Genomic DNA, 18,129 nt, shown 5'->3' with positions numbered 1-18,129 from the left:
GTCACTCTGGCTGGAGTGTGGTGGTGCAGTCATAGCTGAAGCATCCTTAACCTCCTGCGTTCATGCCTTTCTCTCGCCTCAGCCTCCTGAGTAGCTAGGACTGCAAGTGCATGCCACTGTGCCTGGCTACATTCCTGTATTTTATTCATCATGTACTATGCCCACTTTCCTTATTTTCTCAGTTTTTCAGCCCTCTTATTTCACATTGTAACAGGATGCTGTATACTTAACCTGACGTTAGATTTTGAAGAAGGCAGTATATATGCATATGTACAGAAGGGCAGTGTAAAGCAGTGAGTTAGACTGCCTGGGTTTGTAATCCAGCTCTGCTACTTATTTCAATGTGGGACTTAGGATACGTTACTTAACATTGTTAAACTTCAGATGTTATTACAAGAATAATATATCTAAAGCACTTAACATAATATTTGGCACATAATAAACACAAAATAAATCTTAGTAGTTAATGTCATTCATAAGATTCTCAAAAAAGTCTCTGACCTATAACTGAAAATGTACAACTTGACACATAATTTTTTCTTTCACTCTGTTCTCGCCTTTTTATACTCTTAACACTTACGTGAATGGGAATAAAACATTGTGCCACTTTATTATGATGTTTCAATTTAAGTTGAAGTAAGCCCTTGAGTAACTGGTAGAATGCAGACTTTGGTAATATAAACTAATTAGAAATTCTCTGGAACAGGTGACTGACAAGCCCTGGTATAATAGTGTACTACTTTTGGCCAAGTTTTATTCAGCCTTAAATCTTTTTTCAGAGGGAAATAATGGAATATTTGCATTACACGATATCATTACTGTTTATAGCATCAGAATTTGGGGGTGCAGAGACAGAAATCTGTCTGTAACTAGATTACAGACAGTCAAACCTCAAACTAGTTTAGACAAAATGAAGAATTTCATGTAAGTCTCATGGAATTTCATTAAAGGAGGGATATATCTGCTCCCAGGGACTCAGGTGCCACCAGAATTTATTTTCTCTATTTCTGCTTTTCTACATGGTTTACCTCTTTTTGTTTTTGAGACAGGGTCTCACTTTGTCACTCAGGCTGGAGTGCAGCAATGCGATCTTGGCTCACTGCAGCCTCAGCCTCCCTGGATGAAGCCATCCTCCTGCCTCAGCCCGCCTAGTAGCTGGGACTACGGGCATGCGCTACCACACCCAGCTAATTCTTTTTGTATTTTTTATAGGGACGGTGTTTCGCCATGTTGCCCAGGCTGGTCTCGAACTCCTGAGCTCAAGTGATCTGCCTACCTTGGCCTCCCAAAGTGCTAAGATTGCAGGCGTGAGCCACCCTGTCCCACCTGACTTGTCTTTTCAGACCAACTTTCTTCATATGATGCTGTCAGTTTGTAGGTCTCCCACATTTACTACTTGAGATAGTCTATGCTTCTTTCTTAAGCTGCTGTTGATAAAACTCCAGAAACAAAGTATGGACAAGCTTGGGTCATGTGCCCACTCCAAATCTATGGCCAGGGAATACAGTGATTCCAATTATGTCAGCTACTGTGGTCAAGGAGGTGAACTTTCAAGAAAAATAAGTGCTTGGAATGGAAGAAAGAACATTTCATGTGAGAAGACAAGTACAGAAGTAGAAGAGAGTAGGAGAGGCTTGGAGGGGAAATAATAAATAATCCTTACATGATGCTTGTTTATGCTTGCTAAATCTTTACTTCAGTTAGCACAAAGCAGGAACACAAATACATGCTATTGCAATTTGAAACAGGATTCCTCAGCAAAATTGATTCTGATTTTTATTGTAGTTGTAGCCCAGTTTGCTGCAAGATTTTCACTTTTACCTTAGATTAAATAAGAGACTTTTTATACTGTCATGCTTCAACTTGTATTTTTGGTGGTGATGATTTTTTCTTTGTTGCTTACTAAGCTGATATTACTCACTTGATATTGGGTGACAGCTTGAGTTACAAGTTTAGTACTAGTAAGCAAGCATTTTCTTTTTTTTTTTTTTTTTTTTTTTTAATGTTCTTGAGACAGGGTCTCACTCTGTTGCCTAGGCTGGAATGCAGTGACACAATCTCAGCTCATTGCAGCCTCTGCCTCCTGGGTTCAAGCAGTTCTCCTGCCTCAGCCTCCTGAGTAGCTGGGATTACATGCCCGCACCACCATGCCTGGCTAACTTTTGTATTTTTAGTAGAGTTGGGGTTCCACTATGTTGGCCAGGCCGGTCTTGAACTCCTGACCTCAAGTGATCTGCCCCGCTCAGTCTCCCAAAGTACTGGGATTATAGGTGTGAACCACTGCACCCAGCATAAGTAAGCATTTTCTTGATTGAATAAGTAAGGGTATTTTGTTTCCATGTGATAAAGCCCATCTAAAAATAACGTTGTGTAAAAATAAACTATTAGAAGGTATATGAAAGTGTAGTTGGGTACAAGGAATATATGGAACCAGGGATTTGGCATCACCAGGACCTCCATCTCTCCTAATCCCTGGTTGAATCCTGTTGCATCTCTTCAATTTTTTCTTTTCCACAACCACTAATTTAATTTAGGTTCTGATCATAATACAGGTGAATGTGTAGTGAATGATAGCAGTGGATTCCCACTTGGCAAGCAAACTAAATCTTCCCCTGCCTAAGTTCACGTTGAGTGTTTTGTTGTGTGTGTAATTTCCCCTAAATACTTCCATAGTGTCAGTAACTATTCAGTATGCTCAAATTGAGTCAGGAGTATAACAGAAGCCTTTAAAAACTACGTAAAACTAGAGAAAGTAGGTAAAAATAGTAATCCTGACTTTCATTAATCTATAACTGATCTTTCAGTAATGTATGGCCTTCTGAAATGATACTTTTTTTTTAGTTACTGTAAATGGTATGTCTTCTCTAATCAGGGTGACTGGATTATTCATTTTTGTTGCTGTACCGTACATTTGTTATTTGCTCTGACTTGAATGACTTTTCTCCATCTGTGCCAGTTCTATTACGATTGGAATTCAAGCATTTCCCCTCTAAATGCACTGTGATCAGGCTAGTTTTGACTCTCTCTGTTCTCTGCTTAGTCAATATTGGAGGTGTTGGAGAATTTTTCTTAGAGAAATGAATTTTTTTTTTTCCTTTTTTTTTTTTTTTTTTTTTGCTTGAGACAGAGTCTCAACTCTGTCACCCAGGCTGCAGTGTAGTGGCACGATCTCAGCTCACTGCAACCTCTGCTTCCTGCGTTCAAGCAATTCTCCTGCCTCAGCCTCCTGAGTAGCTGGGACTACAGGTGTGCACCACCATGCCTGGCTAATTGTTTTATATTTTTAGTGGAGATGGGGTTTTGCCAGGCTGGTCTCGAACTCCTGACCTCAAGTGTTCTGCCAGCCTCAGCCTCCCAAAGTGCTAGGATTACAGGCATGAGCCACTGCGCTTGGCCTGAGAAATGAATTTTTATAAAGTGAGTCACACTTCTCATCTGTATATCCAGGGGGGAAAAACCTTAATCCAACTATGATTGTCAGACATTCTACATTCTTGATAATGGTTAGAAAAGAAAAATTCTTTTTCCATGGAGTTAGTATGTCACCTATCCTTTTGACAACTATTTGAGCTGGATATCATATGTCATACGATAAGCTTTATTAAAGTTAATGGTCAAGCTTTATTACGTCCCATTGGAAAGGGTGAGATCAGACCTGTGAGATCAGTGGTTTTCAAGGTGGTCTCATACCAGCAGCATTAGCATCACCTGAGTTCTGAGTTTTGTTTTGTTTTTTTTTTTTTTTTTTTAATTGCAGGTACTCAGGCCTCACTGGAGACTTACTAGGTCAGAAACTTGGGTGAGGCTCAGCAGCCCGTTTTAGTAAGCCCTCAAGGTAATTCTGATACCCTTAATAAGACAGACCAATGGTAGAGACCCTGAGGGCATTTATTTGGTTGATAATACACCTCTTTTTGGAGTGAACCAAGTACCATGATCTTGTCAGAAGATGAGTTCAAAATAGAGCATGGCTGTGTAATTAGCTGTGTGGTTTCAAAGGATTAGTTATAACACGGTTATAAAAATTAAAGGTAGTAGTTAACAGGATAGTTTTGAGGATCAAATAAATAATGAAACAAGCTTTTCATGAACTCTTAAGGCCTATGTAAATTTCAGTTGCAAACTGTTACGCTTATGTTTTTTTCCTTTTGGGGCCCTTATTCATACTAGTGACTTCAGTGGCTTTTATTCACAATAGTGATCAGTTGCTAAACTTGCTTCTGATTTTGGGGTGCAGGATATGAGCTTAAGAAAAGTTACATGACCTGAGATTAGGAGGTCTGGGTATTATAATAAAGTCTCTATCAGTGCATGATGTTTCTCTGCCTGGTTTCCTTATTTGCAAATAAAGGTAGCAAGCACTCCATTTGGTACTTCTAAAGATCTAATGAAATTGTATGTTTTGACACTGCTTTCATTGTTGCAAGAGAAAAAGACAGTGAAATCAAAGCACCTATCACAAATGCCTGACACATAGAAGATACTTTATGACAGCTATTTGTTATTCTTGTATATAAAACTAGCTTTAGGCTGGGCACGGTGGCTCATGTTTCCAGTCCTACATTTTGGGAAGCCAAGGTGGGCAGATTGCTTGCATCCAGGTGTTTGAGACCAGCCTGGGCAACATGGTAAAACCCTTCTCTATGAAAAATACAGAAATTAGCCAGGCATGGTGGTGCACATGTAAAGTCCCAGCTACTTGAGAGGCTGAGGTGGGAGGATCATTTGAACCCAGTGGGTTGAGGCTGCAGTGAGCTGTGATCATGCCACTGCACTCCAGCCTGGGTGACAGAGCAAGATCCTGTCTCAAAAAATAAATCTAGCCTTTTCATTATATTTCTCTTACTACACTTCTATCTCTTATTTTGAAGTTTTGTTTTAGTTCCTGAGTACTGACTCCCCAGATTCCCAAATACCAATGTCCTGTACCAGATTCTTGGTACATGGACCAGATACTTGAACACTTAAAGCACTGTTGGTGTTGTACTTTGAGAAACACAGTGTAAGAGCTGGCATTTGTTTGCCAACTGGTTATTTAGCTAGAGTGGCAATACCTTGCCTTGATAAAGTTACCACTTTTCAGGTTGTAGCTTCTGCAAATCATTAGGGGTCTTGGAATTGATTTATCTTTCAGAAATAGATTCACAAACTGATTTATAACCAGAATATCCATTTGTAATGTGAAATAGAAGTTTTGGATGACAATTTCTTCCTAGTTCTTCATAAGAAAATCTTTTCAAATTATAATCATTAATTTCTTCTCACACATGGATTTTGAGTGATGCAGGTTAATTGTATCATCTAATCCAGTCTGATTTACCCATATCCATTGTAGCAATGTGTTTAACACACGAGTTAGACGTCTTTCCATGACTGCTGGAGAAATATAAACCATGTCTTATTTCATGATTACCCTTTTTTTCTAGCTTCTAAACTGATGGTTTTCTGTTTTGCTTCAGACCATGTGCATTGTATGTAGGTGTGCATGAGTGTATAATATGTTCACATGATTTAGATTAAATTTTCTTTTTATAATCAGAATTCTGTTATGTTTCCCTGATGCTATGCATTTCTTGTTTACTGGTTAGAGTGAGTAGTTTGTATAGAAAGCTGATTTCATTTCATTGTGTATGGACATTTCTTTTTCATCCATGGAGGGTCTGATTTTTGTGGAGATTGAGGGAAGTCCCTGGCCAAGGCACCATGGTGTATTGATATGAATATGGGCTTTTGGAGTTAGACTGTTTAAATCTGGCTCTACTACTTGTAACTTGTGTGATTTCTGAAGAAATGCTTAACCTGTCAGCCTCTGTTTTCGCATCTATGAAATGGAAGTAATATAACAAGTCTGTATGATAGATGGTAAGGATTGCATGAGATGATTTTATATGTAAATGGAGATAACCATAGAAAAGAATATATGGTTAATGTAGTCCTTTATCATTTCTGTATATTACTACTGGTTGGTTTGTGTGTGTGTGTGTGTGTTTTGTTTTTTTTTTTATGTGTTCGGGCTGAGCTCTGAATTTCAGCTGCTTTTCTGGGTTTGTTAACTTATAGTCTATTTCTCATTGTTGTATTTCTCCACCCTCAAATTAAGTATGGTACTCTTATTAAGAGTGGGCATCCATGCATAGCGTTAACTGTTGTATACTGAATTGATTGCAAAAAGAATAGTCCATGTTAGACCAAGGCCACTTTTTAATTATACTTAAAGATCTTGTTGTCAGCAATTAGAATTGGTTCATTTTATAGAAATACTTAAAAGATTGGGATATTCCTGGGTTTCAGAAATATTTTCAGTTTTACTTTTTATGATCTGAGAATTTGTAATACAGCTTTTATTCTTCAGTATAGAATGAATACTCCACAGATTTGTGGATTATAGCCTGGGAATCAGAAATATCACTGATTCAGAGATTAACTTTTATTTTGATTTATTTAGGAAGGCGACATGCCAATTCATGAACTTCTCAGCCTTTATGGTTATGGTAGTACTGTTCGACTACCTGAAGAAGATGAGGAAGAGGAAGAAGAGGAAGAAGAAGGTGAAGATGATGAAGATGCTGATAATGATGACAACAGTGGCTGTAGTGGGGAAAATAAAGTAAGTCTATATACATATATTTAAGATTGTAGTCTTTATTCTTGTTGAAGTTAAAATTTCTTAATATATTTTGATTACTTGTCTTTATAATCTTTACTCTTCCTGATTTTAAAAGTGTTAAAAATTAAGATATTGCAGAAATACATAATATAAAAATTGGAAATCCCCTGTAATCTACTCCTGAGGTAACAGTTTGGTCTTGTCATTTCAGGTTTCTTTTTTTCCGGTGCTTATTCTAATTAATTTATACCAACTTTCTAAAAAATGCTATTGCTTTTAAATAATAAAGGCTAATGGCAGTTTGTGTTTATTTTTCTTACTTTATTTTGAAATAATTTTAGATTTATAAAAGGTTTAAAGTTAGTATAGAAAGTTATACTCTTACCTCAATTTCTGCTAAGGTTAACATCTTGGTACAGTGCTATTAACTAAACTACAGATTGAATTATACCAGTTTTTCTGCTAATGTACTTTCTCCTGTTGCAGAACCCAACCCAGAGGACAATATTACATCTAGTATATTCATTTTAGTCTTCTGCGTATATTAGAACAAAATTTATATGCTGTGGTCTTTCATCTGCAACTGTTGTCCTTACATCTTAAAGAAATTTAATTTATTATTCCACAGGAGGAGAATATAAAGGATTCATCAGGTCAGGAGGATGAAACTCAGTCTTCCAATGATGATCCATCACAATCTGTTGCTTCTCAAGATGCCCAGGAAATAATCCGCCCACGTCGATGTAAATATTTTGATACAAGTAAGTGTTACTGGTTGATAATATTTGAATATAATTTTTACTATTTTAGGTATTACCTAAAATCGTCATTTTTTAAACTGGTCTTTGAATTCATTTAGTCTGAAATTCTTTTCAACAGTAAATGGATTTTGTTTTAAGTTATTAGTTTAGCAATGCAGGGTCCTTGTTGTTAGTGAATATACTACAGTAATTGTGTCATGTACTACTTTGGGTGTATTTGTTTTTTCCTTGCCCTGTTTTTAAATGTTTGTTTCATGGTCATCTTTTTGTTTCTCATAGTCTTTCCCTTAGTTTCCATTTTTTACTTTCTTTGCCTCTTAGCCTTTTTTAGGTATATTCAAAATACACCTAAATTTCTCTACTTTAAAAAGAAGAAAAACACTTGAAGAAAAATAAACTGTCATGAAATATGTAGTAAGGTAATATTATCTTTATTCTAAATCAGTTTTTTCCCCTAAGTTTTTATAGGAAATCATTTCATGAGAATACAATTATGTAGAAAGTTTATGGTTTTTTGGTTTTGTTTTTTTAAGTGATAGGGTGTTAATTATTTGGTTAGAAATATCTTGGCTTGATTCATTAGATACCTTTGAGCATATCCAAATATTTGATGGTAGATGTAAAAATAATATGTAGATGTAGACAGGATGAGCAGTCATTTTATAGTATTGGTGTCTTATTTATTCTAGATAGTGAAGTAGAAGAAGAATCTGAAGAAGATGAAGATTATATTCCATCAGAAGACTGGAAAAAGGTAGTTAGAACAATATTTTCCCAAAATTTAGATAAATTAATATTTTTTTAAAAAGCCTCGTGTAATTATTTTTTTTTTTTTACTAACTATGTATATTGATAAAATCGATGTAAGCCCTTTTATGACATTTAAATGTTTAGTAAATGTTCAAATTCCTTCTTAACACATCTAGGTTAGAGATATATTTATCTTTTTATAAAATAAAATGAATTCAAAGAATTGGTTTTTGTTGAGGAAGTCAGCACTCAAACTAAGATTAGAAATCTACATTTCTGGCAGGGTGCGGTGGTTCACGCCTGTAATCCCAGCACTTGGGGAGGCTGAGGCAGGCGGATCGCTTGAGCCCAGGAGTTCGAGACCAGCCTGGGCAGTGTTGCAGGACCCTGTCTCATTTTATAAAACAGAACAAAAAATAAATAAAACAAAAATCCACATATCTGATTTAGTCCTGAACTAGTGCTGAATTAGGCATTTGTTGCCCTGTAAAAAGTATCACGTATATATTTTTCAATATTATGGAAAGCATTTGTGGAGGCTTTGATATTTGTTAAGTAAATTTTGTTTAGTAGTTCATATTGCAAGTTTTTCATTGTGTATTACTTTATAAAAGGAAAACTCTCCAAATGATTGAATTTAATGTTGACATTTATAACTGATAAGCTTATTATATGAAGAAACAGATTTGGCTTCTTCATAACTATATACAACTTAATATCTGAAATGAATCTAAAGATAATATATTGAGATTAGTTTTTAATTATAAAATCATATAGCATATAATAAATCATACAGTTAAGTTAAAGAATTGTAAGTTATTGTAAAAGAACTGAGCTCTTAGGAAAATCTATCACAATGTTATGTAGAATTAGCTGGTTGCAGTGATGTTTCCCCTGTTGTCCCAGCTACTTGGGAGGCTGAGGTAGGGAGAATCACTTCAGCCCAGGAGTTTGAGACCAGGCTGGGCAACATAGTGAGACCCCATGTCTTCAAAAAAATTTTTGTGTAGAACTGGTTAAAACAAATAATTTATATAAAAGAAATAGTTATTTTTGTTAGACAAGATTAGCCCAGTGTACGGTATGTGTTAATTTGAGCAAATGATGGGACTCGACAGAAAACAAGAATCACAAAAGTAAATTTGTGTGGCCTATTTGGGCAAGGGTTCTTTCATCCTGTTTTTAATCTGATTCCTACAGTGTGCAGAAATTAAGATGAAAAAAGTTAGAAACCTTGGGAGTCCTTATAAATTGCTGTCCCACTTCATATTCAAGTTTATGTATCTTCAACATATGTTGTTTTTTAATCTGGAGTGTTCAGTAGAGTATTTGAATTAAGCATTCAGTGTTTGTTTTTTAAATGAAAGAACAAAAGCTCAGAGGTAGAACACCTTTCATTGCTGGAGGGTATTAATTACCCACACCTTACTCAGAAAGAGTATTAATTAACCACACCTTTCTCAGAAAAAAATTATGTAATAAAGCAGGCCAGAGTAAATGCAGATTGTTTTCTTTCAGTATGATTTTGTTGTTTTAAATAATTGTCAAGGTTCGGAGATTCATTTTTTTTTTTTTTTAAGACTTATAAGATGAAATTGAGTTTTTATAGAAACTTAAGGTAGGGGAAACAGTTTTGAAGTCAAACCTGAATTTTAGTTCTAGCTCTAGAACTTAGTAATTGTGTGCTCCTGAGAAAATCAAATTTTTGAGCTTCATCTTCTTACATATAGTATGGGAATAACAATGTCAGCCTTATGGGGCTTGCTGAAAGATTAAAGGAAAATTGCATGTATGATATGTTACACATAATGATCTTCAAAGCTACTTCCCTTCCCTTCCCTGTACTACAGAACAAGTTAACAGATGAAAAGAAATGTTCAGAACTGAACAGGAAAAAGGAAGTACCTATCTTTATACTAATCCAGATGTTCTCAACCCTGTTTTTATGTTAGAATCATTTGGATAACTTAGACGTACTGACTATGAGGGCCTTCATTCATAGATTCTAATTTAATTGTCCTGCAGTGGATCCAGGCATTGATGGTTTAGAAGCACCCCAGCCAGGGTTAGTAACTTGACAATGTTCTTTGGTAGGCCTAGGTGAGTTAAGTTAAAAGAGGCACAAGATGTGACAATAAAGGACTCTTTTTATAGTAGAAGACATAAAGAGAATTCCATTGTAAGAGTAGAGAAAATTTGTTGTAAGTTTGATTCTTTTTAGAAAACTGATCATGAGAAAGATTGGTTTTTCTTATAGGTATAGAAATAACTTTATTACATAAAGCACGTCTTTGAAGTTGTACTGGATAAAATGAGATCCTCACATCAGTGGGGTAACAATAGCAGGAGAGAGACTTTCCAAATCCTAAGAGTTATCAAAACTTCTAGACCATGATTTTGTACCTTTCATGCCCAGTTTTGAAAATGTCAGTAAATGTATTCTTAACATTTAGCCATCACACACAAGAGGGTTCATGTAATCTTGGTCTCCTTGCATTATGAAATTTCACCAGTGGTAGTTTCCAGTTGCTTTTGAGAACAGCCAGTTTCACCTAATCTGTGATTTGACTATATAGATATGATTACTGGATTTCCTATTTAATTATATTTGTGGGAGGAGGTTACTTTTTCATTTTGTATTGTTTTAATGAAAGTCAAGCCATAACCTGCTTATCTATTTTGTTTAGAGTTTCTTTCATTTGGCCCCTACTGAGCTTTATACAAACCCTTTTTGTTATTTTTCTTACCTTGAAGCTCTGTTTTTCAGACTTCAGTGTATGTCAGAATCACCTAGAGAGCTTGTTAAAGTACCAGTGACTGAGTCCTGTCCCCAGAGTTTCAGTAGGTCTGCAGGTTTGGGGTGGGACCTGAGCATTTGCATTTCTAACAGTTTCCCATTAGCTGTGTGTGGTGGCATGTGCCTGTAGTCCCAGCTACTCAGAGACTGAGGTGAGAGAATTGCTTGAGCCTGGGAGGTCAAGGCTGCAGTGAGCCATGATCACTCCAGCCTAGGTGACAGAGCAAGACCCTGTCTCAAAAAAACAAAAATTTCATAGATGACACTGATGCTGCTCATACAGGGATCATATTTAAGACCACTGTCTTAAGTGTAGATACTCTGAAAATATCTGAATTTGACTATGTGTTTTACATGTTTTGCAGTTGTCTTACTAATGGAATTATCAGAATTCACTTCTTTGTCTCTATATTTTGAAATAAAGTTTGTATTTATTGTTTACGTTGCATTTCACCTCATTATTATTACTAATATTTTCATCCAGTCATTATTTGTCATTCATCTTCACAAAGGTACCGCTGAGGTAGTTAATTGGTTGTTTTTGTATTTTATGACAGAGAAACCAGAAACAGTTTACTAAGATGGTAAGGCTAGAAAATGGATATAAAATCTGTTACTAGATCTTACTAATGTTTTATGTTATTTTTAAAATAGGAGATTATGGTGGGCTCCATGTTTCAAGCAGAAATTCCAGTTGGCATTTGTAGATACAAAGAAAATGAAAAAGGTGGGTTATTAGTAAAGTTACATAGCTGAATTTATGCTTTCAGTGTAATGAACTGTTACTTTATATGTAAAATGTGATAAGAACATGACAGCCTACTAAGTAACCCCATTGGTTTGTGAAAGAGAACCCTTCATTATTTCTGTGAGAAGAATATGCGTACTCATTTTTTCAGCTTTGTCTATAGAAGCCTAGCCAAAAAAGGAAAAAGTGAATGCTTTTTTTCATTTTAAAGTGACTTACAATGTCTCAACAGTTTTTTTTACTTTTTTCCCCGTATTTTCAGTGCTCTAAACTTTAACCCTTCTCTAATCTTTATAATTTAGTTTTTAGAAGTCCATTTTATATCAATGAAAGGCATAAAAACAAACGAGAGTAAATAACTGATATAAAAAGTTTATTTGCTCCTGAAACTTTCAGTAAGCAAAATGGAATGCTTATTAAAATGGAGTACTTTGGACCAGGTGCCGTGGCTCACGCCTGTAATCCCAGCACTTTGGGAGGCTGAGGCAGGCGGATCATGAGGTCAGGAGTTCGAGACCAGCCTGACCAACATGGTGAAACCCCGTCTCTACTAAAAATACAAAAATTAGCCCAGCGTCGTGGCACGCACCTGTAATCCCAGCTACTCAGGAGGCTGAGGCAGGAGAATCACTTGAACCCGGGTGGCAGAGGTTGCAGTGAGCCAGTATGGCGCCACTGCACTCCAGCCTGGGTGACAGAGCAAGACTCTGTCTGGAAAAAAAAAAAAAAAATGGATTACTTTGATGCTTGTGTTTTAAAAATAATTTGGGAAAACAACTTGTATACTTAAATTTTACATGTTTTTTTTTTTTCATTTCATTTCATTTGAAAGTCCTAAAGTAAGTCATACTTCCAATAACATATAATATTTGAAGATTTTTTTTTTTTTGAGACAGAGTCTTGCTCTTGCTGCCCAGACTGGAGTGCAATGGCATGATCTCGGCTCACTGCAACCTCCACCTCCTGGGTTCAAGTGATTCTCCTGCCTCAGCCTCCTGAGCAGCTGGGATTACAGGTGCCCACCACCACGCCCAGCTAATTTTTTTGTGTTTTTCAGTAGAGATGAGGTTTCGCCATGTTGGCCAGGCTGGTCTTAAACTCCTCACCTCATGATCCGCCTACCTTGGCTGCCCATAGTGCTGGGATTACAGGTGTGAGCCACCACGCCTGGCTGAAGATTTTTTTTAAAGAGTCTGTTTCAGATTATTCACCTCATTTGAGTTCCAGAAAGAATGCTGTGTATGTGTGCTTTTTTTTTTTTTTTTTGAGACAGAGTTTTTCTCTTGTTGCCCAGGCTGGAGTGCAATGGCTCAATCTCGGCTCACTGCAACTTTCGCCTCTCAGGTTCAAGCAGTTCTTCTGGCCTCAGCCTCCCAAGTAGCTAGGATTACAGGCATGCGCCACCACGCCCAGCTAATTTTGTATTTTTAGTAGAGATGGGGTTTCTCCATGTTGGTCAGGCTGGTCTTGAACTCCTGACCTCAGGTGATTCACCTGCCTCGGCCTCCTAAAGTGCTGGGATTATAGGCATGAGCCACTGCACCTGGCCGTATGTGTGCATTTAATGAGTTCATGTGCAGTGTGACATCACTCAGGACTAGAAATCTTTATTTCTTTTATTTCAGTTTTCTTCACATTTCAACTTAATATACACGAAGGCCTTTGGAGTTGTACTAATAGAAGTTTTTTGTTGTTTATTTCTTTTAGCATTCTCTCCAAAAAACTTACTTTATATTCTAAGTATGCACCTACTCTCAGGGCAAGCAGCAGGTCAGAGGCAGTCAAGGGAACATCACAGGCCAGTACGTTTTTTGTGATAGCAATATGTTTTAATACATCATTTAAATGTTTAATAGCTACCACCTATTTCTCGAGGTAATTCCTGCAAGATATAGGAACATTGAAGCTAGCAGTATGGAGTGACTTTATTACATTTAGAAATTCTGTACATATGATATGTTCTGTGAACGCATAATTGTGTGCCAAAATAAATGATCTGTTGGCTTTTGTATTTATTTTTGTAATTGAAATGTCAGTTTTGTGCTTTACTCATATAGTGGTTAGCAATGTTCAGCATTGAGATTTTTCTTTCTGCAAATAAATGAACTGAAAGACATTTGTTTTTATTAAATTTCTTTTAAATTTTGACAATGAAAGATAATAGTGCCTATTTTATATTTATATTTTAGTATTTATATTATAAATTTTTATTATAGTTGAAAATAGTTTTATTGCAGTATACTTTGTTTTTTAATATGTTTGTATTGTATATCAACAGTGAATAATGATCACATTCTCTTATTTATGCTTAGTTTTAATTTTTAATTTTTGTGGGTACATAGTAGGTGTATATAGTTATGGGGTACATGAGATGTCTTGATACACGCATGCAATGTGTAACAACCACATCATGGCAAATGGTGTATGCATCCTCTCAAGCATTTATCTTTTGTGTTACAAACAATTCAGTTATACTCTTTTAGTTCTTTAAAAATGTACAATTAAGTTATTGATTATGGTCACCCTGTTGTGCTGTCAACTATTAGGGGTTACTCATTCTGTTTTTTTGTACCCATTAACCATCCCTACCTCTCTCTTACTCCTTTCCCGGACTGACCTTCCCAGCCTCTAGTAGCCATCCTTCTGCTGTATCTCCATGGGTTCAATTGTTTTGATTTTTAGAACCCACACATAATTGAGAACATGGGATATTTGTCTTTTCCGTGCCTGACTTTTTGCTTAACATAATGACCTTCAGTTCCATCCATGTTATTGCAAATGACTGGATCTCATTCTTTTTTTATGGCACTCCATTGTGTATAAGTACCACATTTTTTTTTTTTTTATATACTTTAAGTTCTAGGGTACATGTGCACAACATGCAGGTTTGTTACCTGTGTGTACATGTGCCATGTTGGTGTGCTGCACCCATTAACTTATCATGTACATTAGGTATATCTCCTAATGCTATCCCTCGCCCTTCTCCTCACCCCATGACAGGCCCCGGTGTGTGATGTTCCCTTTCCAGTGTCCAGGTGTTCTAATAGTTCCCACCTATGAGTGAGAACATGCGGTGTTTGGTTTTTTGTCCTTGTGATAGTTTGCTGAGAATGATGGTTTCCAGCTTCATCCATATCCCTACAAAGGACATAAACTCCTCCTTTTTGATGGCTGCGTAGTATTCCATGGTGTATATGTGCCACATTTTCTTAATCCAGTCTATCATTGATGGACATTTGGGTTGGTTCCAAGTCTTTGCTATTGTGAATAGCGCCACGGTAAACATACGTGTGCATGTATCTTTATAGCAGCATAATTTATAATCCTTTGGGTATATGCCCAATAATGGGATGGCTGGGTCAAATGGTATTTCTAGTTCTAGATCCTTGAGGAATCGCCACACTGTCTTCCACAATGGTTGAACTAGTTTACAGTCCCACCAACAGTGTAAAAGTGTTCCTATTTCTCCACATCCTCTCCAGCACCTGTTGTTTCCTGACTTTTTAATGATCGCCATTCTAACTGGTGTGAGATGGTATCTCATTGTAGTTTTGATGCATTCATCTGTTGATGGACACTTTTTTTGCCATCTGTATGTATTCTTCTGAGAAATGTCTCTTCAGATCTTTTGCCCATTTTTAAATCAGATTATTAGACTTTTCTTCAATAGAGTTGTTTGAGCTCCTTATATATTCTAGTTATTAGTGCCTTCTAAGATGGGTAGTTTGCAAATATTTTCTCCCATTCTGTAGGTTGTCTCTTTGTTGATTGTTTCCTTTGCTGTGCAAAAGCTTGTTAACTTAATGTGATCCTATTTGTCTATTTTTGCTTTGGTTGCCTGTGCTTGTGGGGTATTATTCAGGAAGTCTTTGCCCTCAGTCCAGTGTCCTGCAGAATTTCCCCAGTATTTTATTGTAGTAGTTTCATAGTTTGAGGTCTTAGATGTAAGTATTTAATCTATTTTGGTTTTTGTATGTGACAAGAGATAGCGGTCTAGTTCCATTCTTCTGCATATGGATATCCAGTTTCCCAGCACCATTTATTGAAGAGACTGTCTTTTCCCAGTGTACATTCTTGGCATCTTTGTCAAAAATGAGTTCACTGTAGGTATGCGACTTGTATCTGGGTCCTGTGTTCTGTTCTGTATGTCTTATTTTTATGCCAGTACATGCTGTTTTAGTTACTGTAGCTCTGTAGTATAATTTGATGTCAGGTAATGTGATTCCTCCAGTTTTGTTCTTTCTGCTTAGGATAGCTTTGGCTATTCTGAGTCTTTTGTGGTTCCATATAAATTTTAGGAACTTTTTTTCTATTTCTGTGAAGAATGTCATTGGTAATTTGATAATGATTTCATTGAATCTGTAGATTGCTTTTGGTAGTATGGACATTTTAACAACACTGATTCTTTGAATCCATGAATGTGGAATATCATTCCATTTTTTTTTTTTTTTTTGGTGACCTCTTTAATTTCTTTTGTCAATATTTTATAGTTGTCATTATGGAGATCTTTTACTTCTTTGGTTAATTTCTAGGTATTTGATTTTATTGTGGCTATTTTAAATGGGATTAGTCTTTTGATTTCCTTTTCAGAATGTTGACTTGGTGGCATATAGAAATGCTACTGATTTTTGTATGTTGATTTTGTATCCTGCAACTTTACTGAATTTGTCAGTTCTAATAGTTTTGTGTGGAGTCTTTAGGTTTTTCCAAATACAAGATCATGTCATCACTAAACAGGGATAATTTGACTTCTTCCTTTCTAATTTGGATTGCCTTTATATCTTTCTGTTGTCTAATTGTTCTGATTTTTTCATGGTTTAAATTCTAACTTAATATTTTCCATTTTAACATGATTTTAGAAGTAATTATACATGTGTAATTTTTTTCAGGGATGAGTGATTTATGAAGCTTTCTCATTTTGAGAATTTAAGTATATTTGTTTGTGTAAGGAGGATCAGACTAAACTTAGCAGAATGAGATTGCTTTGGAGGGATTACTGTGGTAAAGGGGCACTCCTCAGCTTTGTAGTTACAGAAATTCAAACTTCTGTCAGGATACCCAGAATTTGTCTCCTCTTAGGATACCCTATACCACAAACCAAATTCATGAAACTATTAGGTAAACTATGCTGTTAGAAATAAAACCTGTCAAAGGGACAGTGCTGATTAGTACATTCTTATGGAAAACATTTCACAGGATATTTTTCATCAGTTTTGTGAGCACAGACTTTTTGTTTTAAGTGCCACAAAACTAAGATATCCTGATATCTTTATTGTAGGGATTACTTAATGGATAGATCAGAATTCTCCTTTTCATTGATACATGGAAACCTCCTTACCTAGTATCTTGGAGAGACATTGACAAATTTTTTCTCTCTGCCATCAACTTTTTTTATTAGGCACCATGCAGATTATATATTCTTCATTGGTTAGCACTCCTAATTCTCAAACAGTTAAATAAACATGATTTGTTAGTTATCATAACATTCCAGGCATGCTCCTTTGGACTTGTATCTGTTTTGGTTACAAAATCTCCTGAGCTACCCTTAACTTTTTCCTGAATTCATGTAAGTTATCATTTATACTAACCACAGTGTATTTTAACCTTTTGTTTACTCATCTTTGTAGACTTACTGGTAAGTAGGTCGATCCTTGCCTCATAGGCACTTAGTAAACGTTTGGTGCCTAAGTGAATAGGTGGGTGAATTATTTCCGAATTAGGGTTTCCTTGTATGGCCTTGTCTACCCCAAAGATCGCAAGAATATAAGAACTTTAGTCTGCAGAGAACAGAGGCTGAGCAGAGAATAGAAGTCAATAGCAGTATATCCAGATTCATTTTATCATGGTAGTTTTATTGTATTTATAATTTAGGATATAACTAGGATTGTACCAGCAGATTAGAAAAGGAATGATGTTTATTAAGGAAAATTTTCTAAATATTTTCCTTTGGGCTGTACTTTAAACAAAAGTATCTATTTTGGGAAACAAGGAAAGATAGAAGAAGGTTTTGAAGTGTGTGTGGGTGAGGGGACAAGGTAATTCGTGTGAAAATAATATGGCTGGGCGCAGTGGCTCACGCCTGTAATCCCAGCACTTTGGGAGGCCGAGGTGGGTGGATCCACGGGGTCAGGATCGAGAACCATCCTGGCTAACACGGTGAAACTCTGTCTACTAAAAAATACAAAAAATTAGCCAGGTATGGTGGCACATGCCTGTAGTCCCAGCTACTCTGGAGGCTGAGGCAGGAGAATTGCTTGAACCTGGGAGGCGGAGGTTGCAGTGAACCGAGATCGCACCACTGCACTCCAGCCTGGGCAACAGAGCGAGACTTCGTCTCAAAAAAAAAAAAATTCATTGCCTGGTACATAGGATATGCTTAATTAGCTGTTAATTTCTTTTCATAATAAAAGAAACTTTGACGCTATTAGTTATTCTTTGTCTCTTATAATCTTTCTCAGGCTGGCTC

General features: G+C 36.2%; 1 protein-coding gene across 8 annotated transcripts in view; it reads left to right on the top strand.

The window, feature by feature from the left end:
• Nucleotides 1–18,129, top strand: part of MIER1 (MIER1 transcriptional regulator) — a 65,552-nt gene that overhangs the window by 29,123 nt on the left and 18,300 nt on the right. For all 8 annotated transcript variants that reach the window (XM_054483883.2, XM_054483901.2, XM_054484006.2 and 5 more), the window contains 4 exons: nucleotides 6,446–6,607; nucleotides 7,236–7,368; nucleotides 8,058–8,122; nucleotides 11,570–11,642. In XM_054483883.2, coding sequence (XP_054339858.1) covers nucleotides 6,446–6,607; nucleotides 7,236–7,368; nucleotides 8,058–8,122; nucleotides 11,570–11,642 — 433 coding nt within the window. The remainder of the gene's footprint in view (nucleotides 1–6,445; nucleotides 6,608–7,235; nucleotides 7,369–8,057; nucleotides 8,123–11,569; nucleotides 11,643–18,129) is intronic.

Source organism: Pongo pygmaeus, chromosome 1 (assembly GCF_028885625.2).
Source record: "Pongo pygmaeus isolate AG05252 chromosome 1, NHGRI_mPonPyg2-v2.0_pri, whole genome shotgun sequence".
Lineage (NCBI taxonomy): Eukaryota > Metazoa > Chordata > Mammalia > Primates > Hominidae > Pongo > Pongo pygmaeus.
Note: the sequence above shows the minus strand (reverse complement) of the source record. Positions and strands in the feature narration are given on the sequence as shown.